This window comes from Colletes gigas, unplaced genomic scaffold, assembly GCF_013123115.1.
Source record: "Colletes gigas isolate AHSC1104 unplaced genomic scaffold, ASM1312311v1 Colletes_gigas_Sc00004, whole genome shotgun sequence".
Lineage (NCBI taxonomy): Eukaryota > Metazoa > Arthropoda > Insecta > Hymenoptera > Colletidae > Colletes > Colletes gigas.
In genome coordinates this window covers 7183553-7204910 of record NW_025106633.1, presented here as the reverse complement: position 1 = coordinate 7204910, position 21358 = coordinate 7183553, and the positions used below count along the sequence as shown (strand labels likewise).

Genomic DNA, 21358 nt, shown 5'->3' with positions numbered 1-21358 from the left:
CGCGCATGCACATATTCGGCCCGCGCGATACCTCGCCCGTAGCAGTACTGCGATGTTACTGCCAGGTGGCGAAGCGTCTCGAGCGCTTTCTCGCGAGAGAATTGCATTATCGCGGATATATATGTCAGGACGATCGTCTGGTCATAAATTGATTTTTTAAATAAATGAAATACACAAGGAGATGAAGGTTTTCTAAAAGACTGTTTAATAGGTTAAACGCGTGTTGTTGCACCTGTACATTATAAAAGAGAAGAATGGAATTAGTTTTCTTATAATAAGGCATCCAAGCCGACAATTCTCCTCTTATGTAAAGCAACGACGTTTACCGCGTGTCCTTTCTACGACTCGTACGGATACATACATACAAAAATGTATAAACCTGCCTCGAGTTTTCGTCGATCAATGAAAAAGAGACGCGTTGGTGTAAAATTCAAGATATTTACAATATAGGCTATACAAGTAGGTTGTGTATATATTATAGTAATGGTGTTTTATATGTATATACGTATGGATCTCTCTATACACAAAATTCTATGCTAAAATTTCTTTAAAAAGTAACGCAATCGTTCCATCGATCTTCGTTTCAACATGGAAGTGACGGTTCTCTCAAAAGACACGGTCTCTTTTTGTTTTTTTATATACGTCTAAGTTCAAAAAAGGGTCCTAGTTCGATTGTTGATTATTTATGAATAGAACAGTTCAGTGATAGAGTAAAAACGACGGAATGCTTGAGAAGTCATGGATGGAACGAGGAACACTTTCATCGGTTTTCGTATAATTAAGCTCATAGTCGTTTCGATGCCAGTGGTTCTCAATATCCGTGCCGAGAATTGTCCACGAACTAGGCCTGTGACTATTGGAATATTTTATAATCAAGCTAATTCAACGAATAAAAATTTTGAATGTTCGAGAATATTTGAAATATTAGAAAATTGTTATTTGTGTATCAAAATAGTGTGATCGAAATCTGATCGATTGACGCAAATGGTATCTAATCATCGAATCATCCGCGACAAAAAGACACCAAGATTTCCTAATCTTGTATCAACTTTGCTATCCCCAATCTTGCAAATTTCTATTTTTATTTTTATTTCAAGTGGAATTTTAACGCAATAGTTTTGGTATTTTCCAAGACGTCGATATCATCCTTGTTATTATAATTTGTTTTTTATCGAGAATATCGCTCAAAAAATTTATTTTTATTCAGAAATTAGGATGTCGAGAAGGACAGCTAGAACTGAATGCTTTGCAACGTAATAATGTATTGACTCTCAAGTGATTCGCTATAAATAATATTTATATAATATGTCTCTTATATATAATTACATTATGTATAATACGTCGACAATTTCGGGCACGCGAAAACACGTGGCATCGGTGCATGCGTTCGCCCGTCCGTGAGCTTAAAAATTAATGAACGTAACGAACGAGAATTTCGTTCTGATTCTAAGCGTGTTCTCGTACGCGTGAATGTCAAGGCGTTTTCGTATAAAAAGAATCTATTATCGGGCCTGCAACCGCCGACAAAATGACTTGCCAACGCTAGAACGTCACGACGGGTCATTCTGGCGACAGTTGTGCAGGGTGGTCCCACTAGAAACTGGACATCTTCGCTGCTTCAAGCAATACAACTGTTGACAACAAAAATTGCATAGCTTCGCGGGAGAAACAGGTTGCAAACATTCGTTACTCATGTTTTCTTTTTTCTCGATATAATTAATAAGTGTTTATTTGATACAAATTTTTTTTTTTTTTTTGAAGAATTAATTGAATCGTGTTTATTTAAAATGTCCTGGTTCCAATGGACCACCTTGTATTATATAAGTTAGAGCTTGGGTTACATAACTAGACTTACTTGGTAACGTACGATCGATAGTTAGCTACCTGTTAGTTGCCGTTCTTTTACTCGTGGTCTCGGTTAAAGTGAGTTACGGCCGACCGTGAAAGCTTTCGTCGCATCGCGGGGTTAAAAAGTAGAAAAATTTTCGAGGTCGATCGATGGGACCACCGAACTCGCTTAAGAGGTCCGTCTAATTTTTAATAACAAAAAACAATTTTTATTTTTACATTTCCTCAAAGATTCGAGCCCTAAAAAAAAAGTATTATTCTAAAATGAATCTTTTTCAAGTTTTCTATTTGTATCGATCTAAGTAAATGGTACGTGCAAAATTAAAAATTGATATGTCCAAAAGTTTCTCGAAAAAAAAAACTATTAGATACCCATCGATTGGAGGTCCGAATTAGGCGGACCCCTTAAGAGAAAATCTTCTCGATATCGTGTTAGTTATAACGTGGCGAGCAACAGTTTATTCTTCTTTCGTAAAACTTAATTGCAATAAATGGAATGGAAATAATCTATCAGCGCGTGTCGCGTAAATTCGAGGATGGCAGAGAACGCTGAATCGCAAACATTCTATTTGCGAAAGCTGTCGATCGCGGGAAGATATCACTTAAAAACTCGAGCGTCGTCGCCTTCGACGTTTTCGTTTCTATAAAGGCAACTGTTCTAATCCTTAACGATCCTCGCTTAAACATTAATGTACTTTCGAGCCTCCCACCCCCATCATTTCTGGAAGCAATAAATGTATATTAAAGATTTCTACAAAAATTAATTTCCACTTTTACGAACCTCCTTCTTCTTCGTTATAAAAATTAGAAATCAATATTTTGGAAGGTGTATCTAAAACAGAATTTAACAGAGGGTTCTTTCAGTCGTTTCTAAACTATTAATTCTGTAAAATTGTATAATTGCATCGTAACTCCGCGTCTTCTGCTCTAACTAGGTCACTGCTAGGTCTAGGTCAGCTGTCAGCCCCCGATACCATCGTTTCCTTTCTCGATTCAGCGTTTGAGGCTCCGATTCCTTCTGGATCGGTTAACGAACGCGTGTATGTACAAACGGACGAGTACGAGCGACGATCGGTCGGAATTGCGCGTCCTCGGCGATCGGCGACCAGCCAATCGCGCCTAAGTGTCCCCGATGGCCGTCGCGGCGCGATAAACGGCCGCCATTGTGTTCTCGCGGCGGCGATCGAGACGAAAACCGGTGGCCAGCACGAACCAAACGGACGTCAGTGTCATGGCGTCGACGACAACGCGGTCACGACGAGGGTGCGACGATAACGGAACGGGCGATCCTGCTATCGATGGGTTACCGATTCGTCAGCAGGAGCAGGACTTCTTTGAACTCGTCGGCGACTGGTTCAGCGCGAATCTCTCGCCGTCCGTCTGATCCTGGGACCCGTTGCCCTTAATTAGCTGGTCGTTCTGAAGTATCTGAAACCGAGAGAACGGGCATTTAGCAGGTTTCTTCCCGAGTAGGTCAGATATCGGAGCGAATATCATTACAAATTGGGATTATCTTGCATAGAAAACGCGGCAACTCGAGCACAAGCGCGCCTGTAAAATATTGAAACAGTAACCCCCACTTTCGAACGACCCAAACTAGCATCCTCATAATATTTATTCTTAAATCTTCGTGGGAGTATTACGAACAGATTGTTGACGTCTCCCCGGTTAGAATGAGTACAAACACGGCACCATTTAGATTATCTTTAATTATATGTATAGTTGAATATTTAAAAAACTAACCTATAATTAAAGTGGTCCAAACTAGGTCGTGTTTGTACTCATTTTACTCGGGCAAACGCCCCCGATTTATTGGTAATGTTCTCTTGATGATATAATGACAAATATATATAAAGCGTAATTTTCTTTCATTTATATTTTCGTGTATCAGAGACAAACGTCATGTGTTTCCGCCTTAAGCTCTATCATCGCGCAGCTGATGCGCGGATGACCGACGCAGTAAATTAGTTTACGTCGACTGGAACGAACTCCGGAGTCTCGTTAAGGCGATCATCTCGGCGCGAAACGACGTCATTGATAAATCCATGGAACGTAATACACAGTGGCCGATGGCCATCAATCGAGGGGGCAACACGATATTCTGCAAATAACTTGTGCGTAGCTCTCAGACTATCTTCGTTAATCGTAGTTCGCCCCATGTGCAAACAACTCTTGGTTCACGATGAAACAATAATTCCATCTTAACCCCTTTGTTGCATAGTGGCGTGTATCTATATCTACTATTCGACATTGGACTCGTTTTTTCAAATTTTAACTCACTTTATTAACAAGGAATCGTGCCGCTTCCTCGATGTTGACGTTTTCCTTGGCAGACGTCTCGAACCATCCAGCAAAGTTCTTCTCCTTGCAATAGTCGTCCATTTTCGCCGGTGAATTTACGAGCCCCTCCTTCTGTTGATCGCACTTGTTCGCCAGAAGGACACAGGGGATCGGCGAACCGTCAGGTAGCTGCACTTTCGCGTCCAGATCCTGTTTCCACTTGACCACCGCGTCGAGGGTCGCGCTTCTCGTCACGTCGAACACTATGAAAGCACCCACTGCTTCCTTGTAATACACTCGAGTCATGTTCCCGAACCTCTCTTGACCTGTAACACACGAGCAACCACCACCTTGAAATCGCTCCAAAACGAACTCAATTCCCCAAGCAGTAATTACCATCGAAATTCCATTATCAGCAAAAAAAATACAGAAAAATATTTACATCCATTCGACATCATTTTTCTGGTAGTCGAGATCTTTCGAAAGACACTCATTTTCATTATTAAGGGGGGCAGAGTTAGTTTTGCAAACTAATTCGACATGTTAGAGAACTTAGGAAGCTTGCAATAAGGTGGAAGCTAATTTCTCGTGCAAAAATAAGCAAGATAAATTCTCGACAAATGGGGGGATGAGAAACGGGGGATCGTAAATTACGACTGACCTGCGATATCCCATAGCTGGAGCCTGATGATTGTGTGGGGGTCCCAGTTCAAGACTTTCAGAGCGAAGTCGACGCCAATTGTCGCGCGATAGTGCTGCGAGAAGAACTGGTGAACGTATCTCTTGATGATGGATGTCTTTCCGGCCCCCAGCTCGCCAATCACCAGAATTTTGTACAAGTGTTCTCGTTTCTCGCCTAATCCGGCATTTGGCGCATTGTTCTGAGACGACTGCACAAACAAAGAAAAGATCACTCGTTATTTGCTGATAGAACTAATCTACGGGTCCACAACTACTTATCTTGACCATATTTTTAATTATAAAAATTTTAAATCACACGAACGACTCCATTTTGTAGAGTCACGTGGATTTCGGCGGGAATATTTGAAAATTGAATCGTACATGGTAAATGATACATTTTATTTTCACTTTCTGTTTTCTTGGTTGGAGAATTCTTTTTAATTTATTTTATTAAACAACCTCGATTGTTTATTATACCATTTAATAAACACTGATTATTGTGCAAAGATAGCGTTCTCTTAACTTCCGTGTATTTCTGGAGTTTCTCATTACATTATCTCTATTATGCAATTATTTTTCGACATCGTTGCAGATAATATGCAACATTTCGATTGATTGATTTTCAGAAGATTTTTAACATTATTTTGCAAGCTTAAATATCCGTCGACGCGTTCGTGTGGCGATTTTGCACTATGTTGTGTTCGTACTGTGACTTATCTTATCGACTCCGTGGAAAAATGACAAACTACGATCGGAGTTGTAAAATGGTCGGGAAGTAATAAATTATCGAAAACGATTACTCTACCGACACTGTTCGAACCGTTGTGATGTAATTTTGCATCGATATCCCACTACAAATCCTTCATTTTCTATTTAAACAGAGTTTCGAAAAATTCGATTTCATCGAAATACTTCGTAAAAATCCCACCGCGAATTCAACAGAAATTGAATTATTTTATCGAGGATCATCACTGAATCCGTGGACACCGGAAGTCGCTTTGAAGATTGAAAGAAACGAACGACGTTTTGGGGGTGGGAAAAAAATTTAGAAAAAACGATAAACCAACCCTCCACCACTTCCATTTCCTCGAGTGAAACTTCCAGTTGGCAAAGTTGAACGCGTCCAGGTTCTTCCAGAACTTCTGCTCGACTTCCATTGTTTACGCGCGCGGCTCTCGAACGTTTCTCAGACGTCGTTGATCCGATGGATCCGTACCGAACCACTCGACGTGCACCACAGAAATGACTCACTGAGAAGCATCGTCGGGGAATGCGATCAGACGACGCGTCTGAAGTTCGTCAACAACGAAGGGATTTGTCAAAAGTGGAAGCAATTCCACGCGGAGTGGCTAATCCCAGAAAGCTATAGAATTCGAGCCTGGAAATTTTCCACGTTTCGACGAACCTTTTCAATATCCTCGACTCCATTTAAAAATACTCCAAGAAAATACAGGGTGTTCAAAAAAAAACCATTCAATATTTATATGGGTATATAGGATACATTGTAGCGAGTAAAAAAGCTTTGGTAAACACGGGTCGAAAGGTTAATCGTTTCTGAGATACAAACATACCATATAAATATTGAATTTTTTTAGTTTTTTTGGAACACCCTGTATATCTTGGCAAAAATTCGATTCTGATGATATTTATAATTATTACATTGGTTCCAGCGATAAATGGACAATCGAAAAATATCTATTTTGAGACTCGATGTAAATTGAAATTTGTAACGTTTTCAATTAAAATTCCGAGTCTACGGGACAAAGCCCCGTTTGCAATAAACCAAGGAATGGAATATTCCCAAAATTCCAGGCGAATGACTCATAAACCCATGGAAAGTTTCCCGCTCGGATAATCTAGTAGCTTTAAAATTTACCACGGGTCGCCATAAAATTCAGGTAGAGGGGTCGCCATTTTCTGCCTGGCGATCCGTAGAAATATTATCTGCGTGGCGTTTCGTAGTGGCAAAATAAAATCATGATAGGAAACACGATCCACGGTGTGCGTGGTTGCACGCGCGACGGATAATCCCGCCATTGCAAAGCTTGTAACCATAAACTCGATGGTAACGATAATCTGCTATAAAAACGAAAAAAAAGCGTCTGTAGAATTTTTCAATAATCCATACAGCCCCATAATAATTATAAAATATTCAACACCATAGATTCGTGGCTCCAAAATTTTGAAGTTTTTCGTTTTGAAAATTTTTGCACGCGTTCGTTTGCTCAAAATGTTTCGAAATAGATCGTGTTCCGCGATTTCGTGGTCTTTTGTTGGATCTTTGAAGATGGGGGGTCAAAAATGGGAGAGCGTCGGGCAGGTTTTCCTCTTGAGACGCCGTCCGCCGTGCTCCAATTAAGCTTCTCGCGTTAGAGAGCACCGAGAACGAGATAGAGCACGCGAGACCACGCATGTAACACGAACCTCGTTCACGGAGTGCACGGAGTCGCGAAAAACTCGCGACCATCTGGACTAAAAGGAGCAGGTTGGATAGAAGGGAACCACAAGTCAGGACCGCAGAAAGCGTCTATCGATTCTCCGTCAGAGAAATCAAATATCCTTTGAAACGAATACAGAGGGCGTTTCACAACAGTTTCGTGTAAACGTGTGCCCCATTTAACGTTCTATTCGAGTTACGAAAAAAATTTTCTAAACTTAAAAAAAATATATTAATAATCATGCAAGCAACATTGTTGTATTTCTAGCAAATTTTTAACCCTACATTAGTTTGCAGTAGATATTTTTTATCAAACATGTACATATTTTGTTGGGGCTTCGATAAGCTTGCGGAATAAATATTGCTATTTTTACGGCCAAGTAATTTTTACAAGTACAATAGATACAGAGCAAAATGTCTGTAAATATTCCAATTCCATTCATGTTTTTAAAAAGAACTTTCTATTGATTTTAGTGAGGGTTTTCGTAATTAATTTCGATTAGAATTGTATCCACGGTTGTAATTACCTACAGATGTTCGTACTTGAGAGTGGTCTGCGCTTAGGGAGCAGTGGATTCATGCTGTACGTGTGCACTATTAGCTCGAACAAGTAGTATAATTCGCGATATCGTCGACAAGCATCGACATAAATTACAAGTGTCACCGTTCGTCGGGCAACAGTCGCCGATAAGTAAATACATGTTAGGGTAAAACAGTATTACATTAAGTGTTATCACAATGTAACACTTAAAACTATCAAATATTCAAAACATTGCGATACACTTGCTTTCAAACACGTATGTACGAAAGCAGAAATTAGAAAAGAAAAGAAAATTCAGTTTGATATAGATACTTTGTCCCCATGATAAACAACAGTTCTAAAATTTCATTTTTTGGTCGAAAAAATAAAGTTCCAGCACGAGTAAAATAATAGCGATACTTCTCTTTAGTTTTGGTTGGATTCACTACCTAACCCGCTTTCAAGCGAATCCATGGTTCCAATTTTGTCACTTGAAAGCGGGTATAGTAAAAAAGGTCGTGTTTGTGATCGTTTTCATCAGGAGAACCCCACCGATTCATTGATAGTGTTCTCTTGATCATATAATGACAAATATATAAACTAGCGTTCTTATAATATTTGTCCTTGTATCTTCGTGGAAGTATTACGAACAGATTACTGACGTCTCCCCGGTTAAAATGAGTCCAAACACAGCATCATTCGGACTATGTTTAATTATATGTATAGTTGAACATTTTCAAAAATAACCTATAATTAAAGTGGTCCAAAGTAGGCCGTGTTTGTACTCGTTTTCATCAGGAAAACCCCACCGATCCATTAATAGATTACTAAATCGTGAGTTATATTTGTTTACAAGTAGTAAATCGATTTTGTCACTTGAAAGCGGGTCTAATAAAAAATGCTCCGAACATAGTCGTGTTTGTACTCGTTTTCATCAGGAGAACCCCACCGATTCATTAATAGATTACTAAATTGTGAGTTATATTCGTTTACAAGTAGTAAAGCAATTTTGTCACTTGAAAGCGGGTCTAATAAAAAATGCTCCGAATTGGGTCGTGTTTGTACTCGTTTTCATCAGGAAAACCCCACCGATCCATTAATAGATTACTAAATCGTGAGTTATATTCGTTTACAAGTAGTAAATCGATTTTGTCACTTGAAAGCGGGTCTAATAAAAAATGCTCCGAATCTGGTCATGTTTGTACTCGTTTTCATCAGGAAAACCCCATCAATCCACTAATAGTTCCTTAAAATTTGGGTCGTGAGCCACATTCGTTCAAAAGCAGTAACATCCCTCCCCTCTAAAATATGCATTATAAGCATCCTTCTCGAAAGTGGTCGTTGGTCCCCAAAACTTTAAGTATCCTTGGTCTAACCAATCATCTGTTCTAAAGCTACTATGCTCCATTCTAGGTAAAAAGAAAAGCTCTACGGTGAGTATCGTCAAAGCTCTCACCGTGCTGTCCTGGCTGGCGACTTTGGCCCTCTCCGCGTTATCGCTGCCGCCGGCCATCGGTCCCATGGTGCTCGGATGCGCCGAATAATCGTGATTCTGTCGATCGTAGCTCTCCGTATAGTCCTCCTCGATGCCAGCCAGATACCCGACACCCGTCTCCTCGTCGAAAGTGCCCTCGAACGTCGAGAACGTATCGAACTTCTTCACGCTGATGTGCCTGGCCTTCTTCTTGGTCTGCACCTCCCGTTTCTCCTCCTCCTTCGCGGACGTCCTGTTGTTGTCCTCGTCGTCCAGGCTCACGGCGACCACCGTCTCCCTGGAGTTTGAGTCCTTGGTGGTTTGGAACAACCGTCGCTGGAAGATCGCTCGTTTTTCCTCGAGCAACGACAGCTTCCGACGCACCTCGCGCGGCGACGAATTCGTGCGTATACCGCACTCCGACTCGGACTTTGCGGTCAACTTGGACTTCCTAGTCGTCTCTGTGACCTGTTTCCCGCCCTTCTGCTCCGGCCATTTCGAGATCGAGTACGGAAGCGTCGAGCTGCACCGTTCCTCCAGTCGCGGCGCCTTCTCCTGGCTCAGCGGATCTGCGCAAGCCGTTCATAGGGAATCGCTTTTCCAAACGAGCTTTGCTTGATACGCGAAGCTTCTTTGAGATTCGCGATAAGCTTGTTAGATTATGGTCGATTAGGTGGTGATGTTAGAAATGGGATCGTGGCTCTATCTACACCTAGCATACTAGTCAGTGATGTGTTCAGTTGTATCAGTAATGAGCAATCCTGTACTACAATAGTGTGTCTTCACTATCTACCTCTAGTATACTCGTCAGTAGATCGATCAGAAGTCTTCAGTGTCACAGTACAAAGGGACCAGCAGTGACTATGGTCGATCTAGCCGAGATTGGTCAGTTGGGTGAAGGCTATGATGTTAGAAGCGGGGTTCAAGTATCGATAAATCACATGGAGGCACTATCTACACCTAGTATACTTGATAATGACGCGTCGAGTTGTGTCAGTTGTGAGCAATCGTGTCTACAATAGGGTCTCTTGACTTCCATGATAGCACCTATCTTTACGCCTAGTATACTCGTCAGCAGATTAGTGGTATCAATCGTCAGGGATCTTCGCTATCACAGTCTACTACCTAAACTAGCAAGACTCTAGTTCATCTATCCGCATCTAGAACAAATAGCAGCAACCTGGACCCTAAGCGAGGGCCGATCGAGAGCGATAGAACTCAAGCAAAGAGATGGAAATAGACGAGGCGTTATCCTCGATCGGAGAGTGATCGCTCACCGTGCTGGGTCTTGGTAAAGCTCTTGATGGTCAACGACGGCGACCTGCGCTGCACTACGGTGACAGTGCTCACCGGTTTCTCCAGCAGCTTCTCCGATTTCCACGTCTCTCCCTTCTCTCTATCCCCCTCCCCCGCCTCGTTGGTCTCGCGATGCTCGAGCCTTTCCTTCGCGGGTGTCGCCTCGGCCTCCTGCCCCTTCCTCGCGATCCTGGACGGGCTGTCCGACAGGCTGGGCGACTCCTGCGACGATTGGCTCTGCGAACGGCTGCTCTCGCCACCCTCGCGCGGCTGCCTCGGCTCCTGGTCCGTCGACAGCCGAAATTTGTTCAGGCTCAGCTTGCGCACCAGCGAGTTCGACTTCTTCTTCTTCTTCTTCAAGGTCGAGCTCGTGCCGCCCTTCCCGTCATCCTCCGCTTCCGGACTCCTCTTGCGGGCCGTCTCTAAGCCGGGAGAGCAAGTCCGGGTCAGACTTATCGTTCTTACGCGCCTCACGAGACTCGATTGGGACTCATCTTACCCGAAAGATTAAAAATTAATTACCGAATTCATAGACATAGCTACTTTGGTAATTAAAATGCATAGGCTCTGCTATAGATATTCGCTTTTCGAGACTCGAGTTTAAGGATTGATATTACGGAAGATTACTTAGATTTTCTTTAAAAATAAAATAAAAATAAATTAAATAAAATTCGAAGAAAACGGATGAACCCTGTGATGTAAATTGGCCCCCAAAGAAAGAAATCGATTGCATAAATCCATCACGATTAACCAGCGCACTGGATCCGTAGCCAAGTAATAGCCAAGGAGCAGAGTGTTTTTAACGACGAATACTCAGTTTGACAATGATTTCCAGTGATTTGGATCGAAATGGGTACGCACAAAACCGAGATAGAAACTGGAGATCTCAGAGCCCTGCCAATCTACGTATCACTGTGGCCACAAAGGACTAAAACGCGAGAGAAAGGGCACTGAATCGCGGTGAACCTTTTTCGTCAACATCCGGCTCCTGCTCGACGAACGCCTCGTCCACGGACCTCGTCTTCTTCTTGATCTTGAACAGCCCGCCCTCCTTGCGGAAGCTGCTCTTCAGGGCGCCGAACCGTCCCCTCTTCTTGTCGTCGTTTCCCGCGGGGGCAGCCGTGGCACCGGTCAGGGTGTCCAAGCTGGAGCTGCTGCCGGCGACGGTCGCGTACTCGCCGGAAGTGGTGCAGCCGTGCCTGTTCCGGTCCTCCTCGGACGAGGAGCGTCCGATCACCGTGTCGGGCGAGCTTCCACCCTCGTTTGCGCTCTCGTTCCGATCCATCCTCGCCGGCGCGAAGGGGGTCAGAGACGCGAACGAAGAGAGAGGACGAAATCTTCCGCGCGCCGGATGAACGAACCGCTCGTGTTCGGTGTCTCTCTCTGGTACCAGGCCCCCTGTCCACGGCGTGGCTTCCTCTGGCACCCGCGGAAACCTTAGAAGAACTCGCTTTCTAGGTCCGATCGGCCTGCCCACGGATAATCCGACAGCGTTTCTCCACCCCCCTCCCACACATGCGTCTTTTTACCGTCAGGTGCCCTCGCTGACGTGTGCTTCTCCCGCTGGCCGCGCGACCATTCGAAATCGAGAAGCCTGGGAGTCCTCAAACCCAACGCGGACCGGTTACCGGCCTAGTCTCCGCCTCTGCGGTCGACTTCTATTATCGTTCGACAACACCCCTCGAACAACGGGGCTGCCTCCTTTCTTTCGACGAGACCACTCATCGAGACCAAAGGAATCTTCCGATCACGGTTCACGCGATTCTTGACCTCCTTCCTCTGTCTTTGCGAACTCGTGTACGATCCTCGTTTAATGGAACACCGGGCCTCCATCGATCTTCAGCCTTCGTGGCAATATCGCTAGGCCCGACATAGTCCACAAGACACAATTCTACAGTTTCGAAAGGGTTCGCGAACTCTTTTACATACGGGAGGTATTGGCTATCGATCGAGGTATCTTCGATTTCCGGATTCTACCGACGCGGCAGGTTTGGCTGACACAGTCCATTAGACGGGTACCCCTTCTAAATGGTTCACGAACACTTACTACGTACACTAGAGGTTATTAGCTATCGATCATGGCACTGATCCTGTTTCTACAGTCACGGAGCACTTTTGTCCCACGATTACTCACACTTGTATTCCTACGCTATAAATGAAAAGATGAAACCATTTTTTTTTACTTATAGTGCACGAATGAGTGGGAGTAACTGTCTATACACCACCAAGAGGTCAAACACCATAGCTTGGTTGAATAATGATGATACCAAAACTACCCTAACTGCGATCATTCCCGCGTAACGATAGGGTCAAAGGGGGGAAAATGGCGCGTGGTGAGACCAAAAACGAGAACGAGAACGAGGACGAGAACTCGCGGCACTGCAAGCCGGACGATGCTTGGAGCCGCACTAAATGCTCGCGTAAAAATTCACCTGGGGGACACCAGGGGGAGGAGCGTACCGGTGCCCCTCCACGGCGCGCATTAACGCGTTAACGAGGCTCGCGGAGGACGAGTTCTCCCGTGGTTCTTGGTCCCCGATGACCGGACCACGGTGCCGTAACGCGTACGTGCGCGTAACACGAGTGCCCTGGGCACAGCTGGTGTGCGGTGAGCCGCAAGGACTCGGTTTGCCAAGAGTCTGTGCCTCGTGGTAGACGTTCCACTCTGCCTCCACCGAGAATTGCGCAAGGGACACCATGGGAGACCTGGTTGAGTCGGGAAACTCGACTTTAACCCTTTCTATATGGTGGGTTTGGTCCAAAAAGATACCAAATTCACACCTTTAAAATACTCGTGCAATAGTGCCTCTACCATGGAGGACGATTTTCACCTCTTCAGCATATACAAATAAAAAAAAATCAACGATCGAACCTGGTGACTACCATATTACCCTCTCAGGGGTGAAAGTTATGTACAATACTTGGGTTCTAACTAATTTTGCGAATAGAATCTTGTGAGTTGCGTGGATCGAAATCTTGGGAACGTTTGTACTGGCTGAGTCGGGAAACTCGACTTTAACCCTTTCGATGTGGTGGGTTTGGTCCAAAAAGATACCAAATTCACACCTTTAAAATACTCGAGCAACAGTGCCCCTACCATGGAGGACGATTTTCACCTCTTCAGCATATACAAATAAAAAAAAATCAACGATCGAACCTGGTGACCACCATGTTACCCTCTCAGAGGTGAGAGTTATGTACGATACTTGGGTTCTAGCTAGTTTTGCGAATAGAATCTTGTGAGTTGCGTGGATCGAGATCTTGGGAACGTTTTGTAATGAGTGAAGCATCGCTGTAGGGACAGTGGACGGTCTCATTCGGCGCTGAAACGATAATAGAAGGCGGACTTTTCACGCACTAATTGCGCGTCGTCGGGTGCGTCGCCGTCTCGTAGCTCTGTTAATTAATTAATAGCAGACGGGGATGAGCCAGCGATAAAGTCCAAAGTTGAGTCGCGGACGAAGGAACAACGGGCGGTAATCTAACGAGGTGGCGATTAGACGCGATTTTTCTACGCGTAATCTTAATTGGCAGCGACAAACGGCTCGAGATACGCGTCCAAGCTGATGGATGCATCTGCGCTATAATCGTTCGAGCATGGTGAATCTTACTGGGAAGTAGGAAGAGGGTTTCAACTCTTTATAATACGGTTCAAGTTTTTCGTAACAGTTTCTCCAACATAATTTTTTTCTCTATGATTGTGTACGATTTCATAGGTATGTGTCTTCACCAAAAATGTTTAAAATTAACCCCCGTAATCAAATATAATTTTTTTAGAATTATTTGAAAATTTTTTATTTCGTCGAAAAATTTGTCCATCTACTCGAATTTTTTTCTCGAAAGTGAGTAGGATTTCTAGGGTATGTCTAATGACCAAAAATGCTTGTAATTGACCCCTCTAACTAGATATAATTTTTTTAGAACGATTTATAATTTTTTTTGTTGCGACGAAAAATTTCACACCTTCTCTAATTTTTTTCTCGAAAGTGCGTAGGAATTTGGGGGTATGTCTATTCACCAAAAATGATTGTAATTAACCTCCACGTCTGAAAATAATTTTTTTAGAACGATTTATAATTTTTTTGTTTCGATGAAAAATTTCACACTTACTCAAATTTTTTTCTCGAAAAAGCGTAGGATTTCGAGGGTATGTCTATCCACCAAAAACGTTTACAATTGACCCCTGCAACTAGAAATAATTTTTCCAGAATGATTTGAAATATTTTAATTTTGCCAAAAAGTTCCTCCACCATAAAATTCTAAAACGACCAAATCTATTGCCATCAGATTCGTTTCCTGGCAATAATTTTCTTGAAAAACCTAATACCGATAATCTCAACGATCGAAAGTTTCGCAATACTGCATTTGATTAAAAAAAAAATAGAAAAAAGTCATCTTCGTCGATGGTCACCGCGTTACGTAAGGGGAACGATCGGAATGGTCGGCATAATCGCGACATTTGCGAACGCAGGGGAAAGGTTCGGGTCATGGTGGCCTCGGGATTCAGTCCGTGTTCGAACCGGAGCCACCGTTAGCCTTTATCGATCGACGATCGCTCGACAGGAGCGAAATCCTCGCGATTGTACGACACACGCACCGCGAGGGACCAATAAAATCGTGCGTCGGCTCTAAGGACGACCTCGATGCCTGTAATTCCATCGTCGTTCGCGCATCATCGCGCATGCCTCGCGTGGGGTGGTTTATGTAAGATACTGGTTTTCCCCGTGTTTCTACGATCCCGATAAACTCGCGCGACCTCCTTCGAGCTCTACGACGACCGCGTGGCGCAATACGCAGTCCCGAGCATCCTGCGATTAGCACGCGACCAATTTTATTCCACGAACCGTTTCCTCCGACACGACAGGTAAGCATCCTGCACACTCCCCCTCATAAACATTAGGATACTCGGTCAAAACAATGGAATATTTGACGACCCAAAAACATCGTTTTACCAAAATATACCCACGTTATTTCGATTTTATATTTTATATTACTAATTTAGTGTTTTTTCTTCTTTTTTTTTTATTGAATGCTGGGTAACCCTCTAAGGGATTATTAGCGACTCATATAAATGCGTAATACAATTAGGCTATATAGCTACATTGAGATTATGTGAATACACTTATCGATAATAAATAATAAATTACAGAAAATCAGCAACTGATTTAGATTAAATATACTGGGGAAAATTTTAATGGAAGGTTCTAGGAACCAAAATAAGACGAAAATCAAGAATACCAATTTGTTGATGGAGGCTTCGTTAAAAAGTTATTAACAATTAAATTCAACAATTTCAAATCGTTCTGGAAAAATTATTTTCGGTTGCGGGGGTCAATTACAATCATTTTTGGTCATTACACATATCCCCGAAATCTTACTCACTTTCGAGAAAAAAAATCGAATAGGTGGACGAATTTTTCGAAAAATTAAAAACTTCCACATCGTTTTAAAAAAATTATTTTCAGTTGCGGGGGTAAATTACAACCATTTTTGGTCATTACACATATCCCTGAAATCCTACCCACTTTCTAGAAAAAAATTCGAGAAGTTGGGAAATTTTTCGACGGAAAATAAAAATTCAAAATCGTTTTGGAAAAATTATATTCGGTTGTGGGGGTCAATTACAATCATTTTTGGTGAACAGACATATCCCCGAAATCTTGCGCATTTTGGAGAAAAAAATTCAGTAAGGGGTGGAACTTTAAACATTAATAACTTTTTAACAAAGCCTCCATCAACAAATTGGTATTCTTGATTTTCGTCTTATTTTGGCCTCTAGAATCCCTCATTAAAATTTTTCACAGGGCTGTATATACAATGCTTCTCTAGGAATTTGAAAATAACAATCACCCGATTTAGCGTTATCATTTCTCGATTTAAGACACTTTTAGCTTGGAAACAATCAATTTAAAAACAGCACAAAATAACAATTGTTTTGTTATTTAAATGTCCAAGGAATCTTGATTTCTGATAATGTGGTCATCGTAGTTGAAATTGTAAATATTATTATCTCTTGCTCAGACCTAAGACAGGTAATGGAAATGTTAATTGCGTTTCCCCTGGCTGGAGGTTGTCGCTAACAATTTCTTGACAGCGTAAAAATGGCGAACATTAGTTCCGCGTAAGAGGACAACGATACCTCTCAACGGCGGGAACAAGTTGATTAATCAAATCCGCAGGTCATCCAAGCAACCAATGCACGCAAACAGATCGCGTAACACTCTGTGCGCCAAAAGGGGTGTGAAGAAAATTAACATAGTCGCTTAGAAGTATTAATATTCCACGCGAGCTGCGCGTCGAACAATTTTCTATCGCTGTATCAACGTTTTGCAGCTGTTAAAATAAGTGGTCTTAAGCTCGTCAACTATTTTAATGTTTTGTTTACACGTTGCAACTGTGCAAACTTACACGTGATCTTGTAAACAAATAAATTGAAATATTCACTTGCAACGATGAAAATTCCCTGTTGAAATCAGCCTGGAACAATTTTCGATTCGTTGTTCAGAAATAAACCAGTCGATTTATCGATCGACTATAAATATTTTACCAATCAAAGTGACAAAATTTCTGTCGATTTAGAAATATATTTTAACCCCTCAACGTTCTAATTAACACTAGAACTACAACACATTATTGACAATTATGGTGTTTTTATTTGTACCAAGGAAATTGAAACGATAGATACGCGAAGAAATATATGTATAATGCAATGGAAATAAGTGTTTATTCATTCTCTTATAGAAAATTAACCCAGACCTAACTCAGACTTGGTATAGAAAAAAATTATTGAATAATAAGAAAAAATTAATTAAAATTAAAATTCGGTAAATTTCCAAAAATTCAGTCGAGTAAATTTTTAATTTTTACAGGTTTTATATGAAATTACAAATGGGTCATTTCGACTGGTTTGGTAGTTTCAGTGTTAATAACGAGGCTACGAATGAAAATTTCGAAGTTGGGAATAAAAACGCTGAGACAGCGGAATTATCGTGGAGGATATTCCAAGTCAGCGTGCGTGAAATTAAGAGAAGAATCTCCATGGAAGAATGATCCACCCGCGAAGATCATCGAGCATAAATCCTTTGGAACGATCTAAGGATCGCGGTGATTACCGTACGCCCCATTAATTCGTCACGATATGTCGGGCAGAAGACGCGTTTCGTCCCTGGCAATGCTAATTAGACGATGCGCCGGCGTAATTACGGTTTTCCATTTGTCCTTACCGTGGAAACGCGTTTCCTTTTTTTCCACCGTCGATCAACGTTTCGCAAACTTTTCCGACTATCGTTTCGACCAAACAATTTCCTTTTCAATTTTTCTCGCAAGAAATTAAAAGTTTTATTCTACCAGACTTTCGTGGAACAGGAAGAAATACCCTTAAACTGTACGAAAATATTTTTTTAGTCCACTTTTTATTATTTAATCCCTATCCAATGATATAACTATAGGATTAAAAGACTTGATTACTGTTTAATAAAAGATGATAAAAAATGGACTAAAAAAATATTTTCGTACAGTTTAAGAGTCCCTCTTAATGCCCCTAAAAGTCCAGTACAATAGAACTTGTAATTCTTTATGAAAAAAATGACCAAAGAAGACATTAATTTTAACGTTGTTACACGAGAATCTTCTCTTAATTCAATGGACGCGCTTAACCGGTGTTTCCAATAAGAAACGCCTAATACTATAAAAAATAACAATAATTTTTAGCTATTATCTTGAAATTTGCTGGTCCCCAAAGGGTGGTCTTCGTTAAAGAGCTCGTTGAGACTTATTTTTTTAAATGTGACTCGCTAAAGAAATAAATCCTCCCTTGAGAGAATTTTTTTTTTCATAAACATCGAATGGTGTAATCGCGATTATAAACGCATGCATCGTGAATTCATAATTAATTAAAATGTCTCGTAACGGCGACGACCACGTTCCGCAAAAATGGAAAAAAGGGGGAATTCTAGGAAACCGTCCGAAGGGCAATCGCGATGAAAAAGCTTGGAAAATTATCAGCGTTGCGTCATTCGATAAACGCAACTTCTTCACGAGATACACTATATAAACAGAAGACGTAAAAAACAAACCTAAAGAATTGTTTTGTGTACTTTTTACTTTTACAATATTAAGTTTAAATATAGGACAATTTGCAGCTGAAATTAAGCGATTAAAAAGTATGCTTTCAGATAAGGACGATTGTTTATGTAATAATTTGCGTAAGTTTAATTTGAGGTTGCATATCTGTCAATTGGAGGCAAATAAAATTACGTAACAATGAGATAAGTATTATCAACAACGACTGTTATGATACCAAAGCAGTATTAAAGGGAATTCGAGTGGTTTCTATTCGCTAACCTCGATGCACCTTGAGTAAACAAAATTACAAAATTTATTTGAAATGAAAATTACAAACTTAACGAAATCTAAAGTCTCTTGAAACTGAAATTTTTGATATTCAACAGGATAAAAAAAAATTAAACTAAAATTCATTAGAAACCCGAACCACCCTCTTGTAATGGTTTTAATACATCCTTCTCAACCCTAATCCTGTCAGGATGTGGCTCTCAGGTATCAAATTTTTATAAAATATAGCAAATGTATTTTAATTGTTATTAATAAAATCTAAGTGACTCGTTTGATCAAATATAATTAAATTACTTGGCTCTATCGACCAAAATTCAGAGTCTCAATATTTCATAAGTAGATGGATATTTATGTGTTTATGAGAAATTTAAATTTTCAAGAAATTAGAGAATTCACTCATGCAAAGATATAAGAAATAGTTTCACACTTTAATGGCCACACGTATCACGCGAAGACGTGATATTACAAACATAATAAGTCGAATGTATGATGAAATTGGTGGCTGATACAGTAGATCACGCACACGTGACAGTGGCCAAAGTTTGCTAGCTCGTGAAGTCACGTATACGTGACAACGGCCGTCAAAGTGTTGAGATAGGAATTATTACATTTGGGGGGTTGAAACAACCCTCTAGAAAGCTACCATTTCATTAATTCTAATAAAAAATATAAATTTGCATAAAAATCCGATTATTTCTTCACGTTGTTGCCTAAGAAGCCTAGGAATCTGTTGTGAGGCTCGTACGCAACGTCGATGGTAATTCTTAGGTTATCGTTGGGTACTAACCGAGTTTTCCTACTTACGATATAGACGGGATTAGAGTCTTGAAAACGACGACGCGTTCTGGGTAGGATGTACATTTAAAGGGCGCAGACGTGCGTCTCCGTGAGGGCGAAACGTGCGCCTGGGCAAAGGGACAGTGGGCGTCGGAGTAACGCACCGGGGCGAACTTGTAGGACGTCTTCTCAGTCAACAGCCTCAGATATTCATGGGATTCTCTACCCTCGTAGCGGCGATATCCGTTCGTTCACCAAGGGCTGCACGTCCCCTGCAATTTCACTTCACCGTTCGCGAAACGACTGACTCTTTCGTTGAGCTTTCGTCGCTGATAATCTCTTTTACCTTTGTCTTTACACCTGACAGATAAACCATGTCACTGTACCGTGGCGGAACGACGACAGGTAGAGAGGGATTTCAGACGCGATTCGGATCGCTAAGAACACGTGACGTCAATCGTTCGTAATCTTATTAATCTTTTGCCTCTATATAGATCGAATCGCCGTCAAGTATGTGACGTTAGTTTTTAATCGCCGGGGATCTTGTTTGAACCGTTTTCTGGAAGTAGCGATGGCTTCGAAACTGAGAGGAAAATCGAGAAAACGCGACGTAAATATTGGGTGATATTCGGTAATCTTGAACTCCATGGTGTTCGAAATATGAGAAATTGCAACGTGAAATATTTCTTAGAAGTAGTGATGGCTTCGAGACTGATCAAATCGTGAATATCACGTTCATTTTTTCTAAAAAGAATTCTTCTAAAAAGTAGTGATGGATTCGAAACTGAATGGCGTTCCGTGTGTAATTAAATCGTATCTTAGTTGAAAATAGTGATGGGTTCGAGATCAAAGGGATCATAAATAAAAAATTACCTCGAAATTTTCGTTGGTCGAATCGCTTTCTACGGAAGTCATCGGTGTTTGTAGTTGTTCGAATCACGCTCGAAATATAGTAGTTCCGAGAAGCAGCGATAACTACAAGTGGCTCACTATAATTTCACTTCACGGTCCGCGAGTCGACTGACTTCCCTCGAGTTTTCATAGCTTATAAGCTTTCTTTCTTTTTTTGTCTTTCCACGTGACAGATAAATCGTGACTATTCCGAGGGAAACGCCGACAGGTAGAGAGGGATTTCAAACTGATCGAATCATAATGAACATTGACGTCAATTGTTTGTAATCTAATTGATCTTGGATTGTTTATACAGATCGAATCGGCTGGTGACGTTAGTTTTTTTATCGGTAATCTTGGTCGCGGTATTTTCGAGAAGTAGCGATGGGTTCGAATCCTTATTGCGATTGTATCGATCTTAATAGTTACACAGAACTATGTGATTTTTAATTTTTTTTTTTTAACGAGGTTTGAGTACCTTGAGGGTCTAGAAACTTATCTACATCTTGACAGTTGTATCAGAGTATGGTCTCTCAAGTTGTCACAGGCTTCGATCGTGCTGTTACAACCTGAGAGGTACCTAAGTGAAGTTTGTATTCAACAAGTGCACGTATACAAATAGCAGAGGTAAAAATAATCGTGTGACAACTTGAGAGACAGAGTTGTAGTTTGGGATCGAGACAAAGAACTTGGAAAAGTCAGAACTAAACGAGAAATACCTTAAGGGCCTAGAAACTTATCTACATCTTGACAGTCGTATCAGAGTATGGTCTTTCAAGTTGTCACAGGCTTGGACTATGCT

At 41.4% G+C, this 21358-nt stretch overlaps 1 protein-coding gene across 6 annotated transcripts in view; it reads right to left on the bottom strand.

Annotated features, from left to right (window-relative positions):
• Positions 1–231: 231 nt before the first annotated feature.
• The window catches only part of LOC122405284 (ras-related protein Rab-32), a 36208-nt gene continuing 15081 nt past the window's right edge, over positions 232–21358 (bottom strand). The window contains exons 1-6 of one of the 6 annotated variants that reach the window (XM_043409911.1): positions 11503–12917; positions 10518–10958; positions 9223–9809; positions 4790–5018; positions 4129–4454; positions 232–3276 (exon numbers count right to left, since the gene is read on the bottom strand). In XM_043409911.1, the coding sequence (XP_043265846.1) occupies positions 3163–3276; positions 4129–4454; positions 4790–5018; positions 9223–9809; positions 10518–10958; positions 11503–11821 (2016 nt within the window). In that variant the 5' untranslated portion in view covers positions 11822–12917 and the 3' untranslated portion in view covers positions 232–3162. Of the gene's footprint in view, positions 3277–4128; positions 4455–4789; positions 5019–5286; positions 5414–5876; positions 6037–9222; positions 9810–10517; positions 10959–11502; positions 12918–19692; positions 19982–20538; positions 20678–21358 lie in introns of those variants that run through there. The other 5 variants (XM_043409915.1, XM_043409914.1, XM_043409913.1 and 2 more) reach the window with 5 other exon arrangements.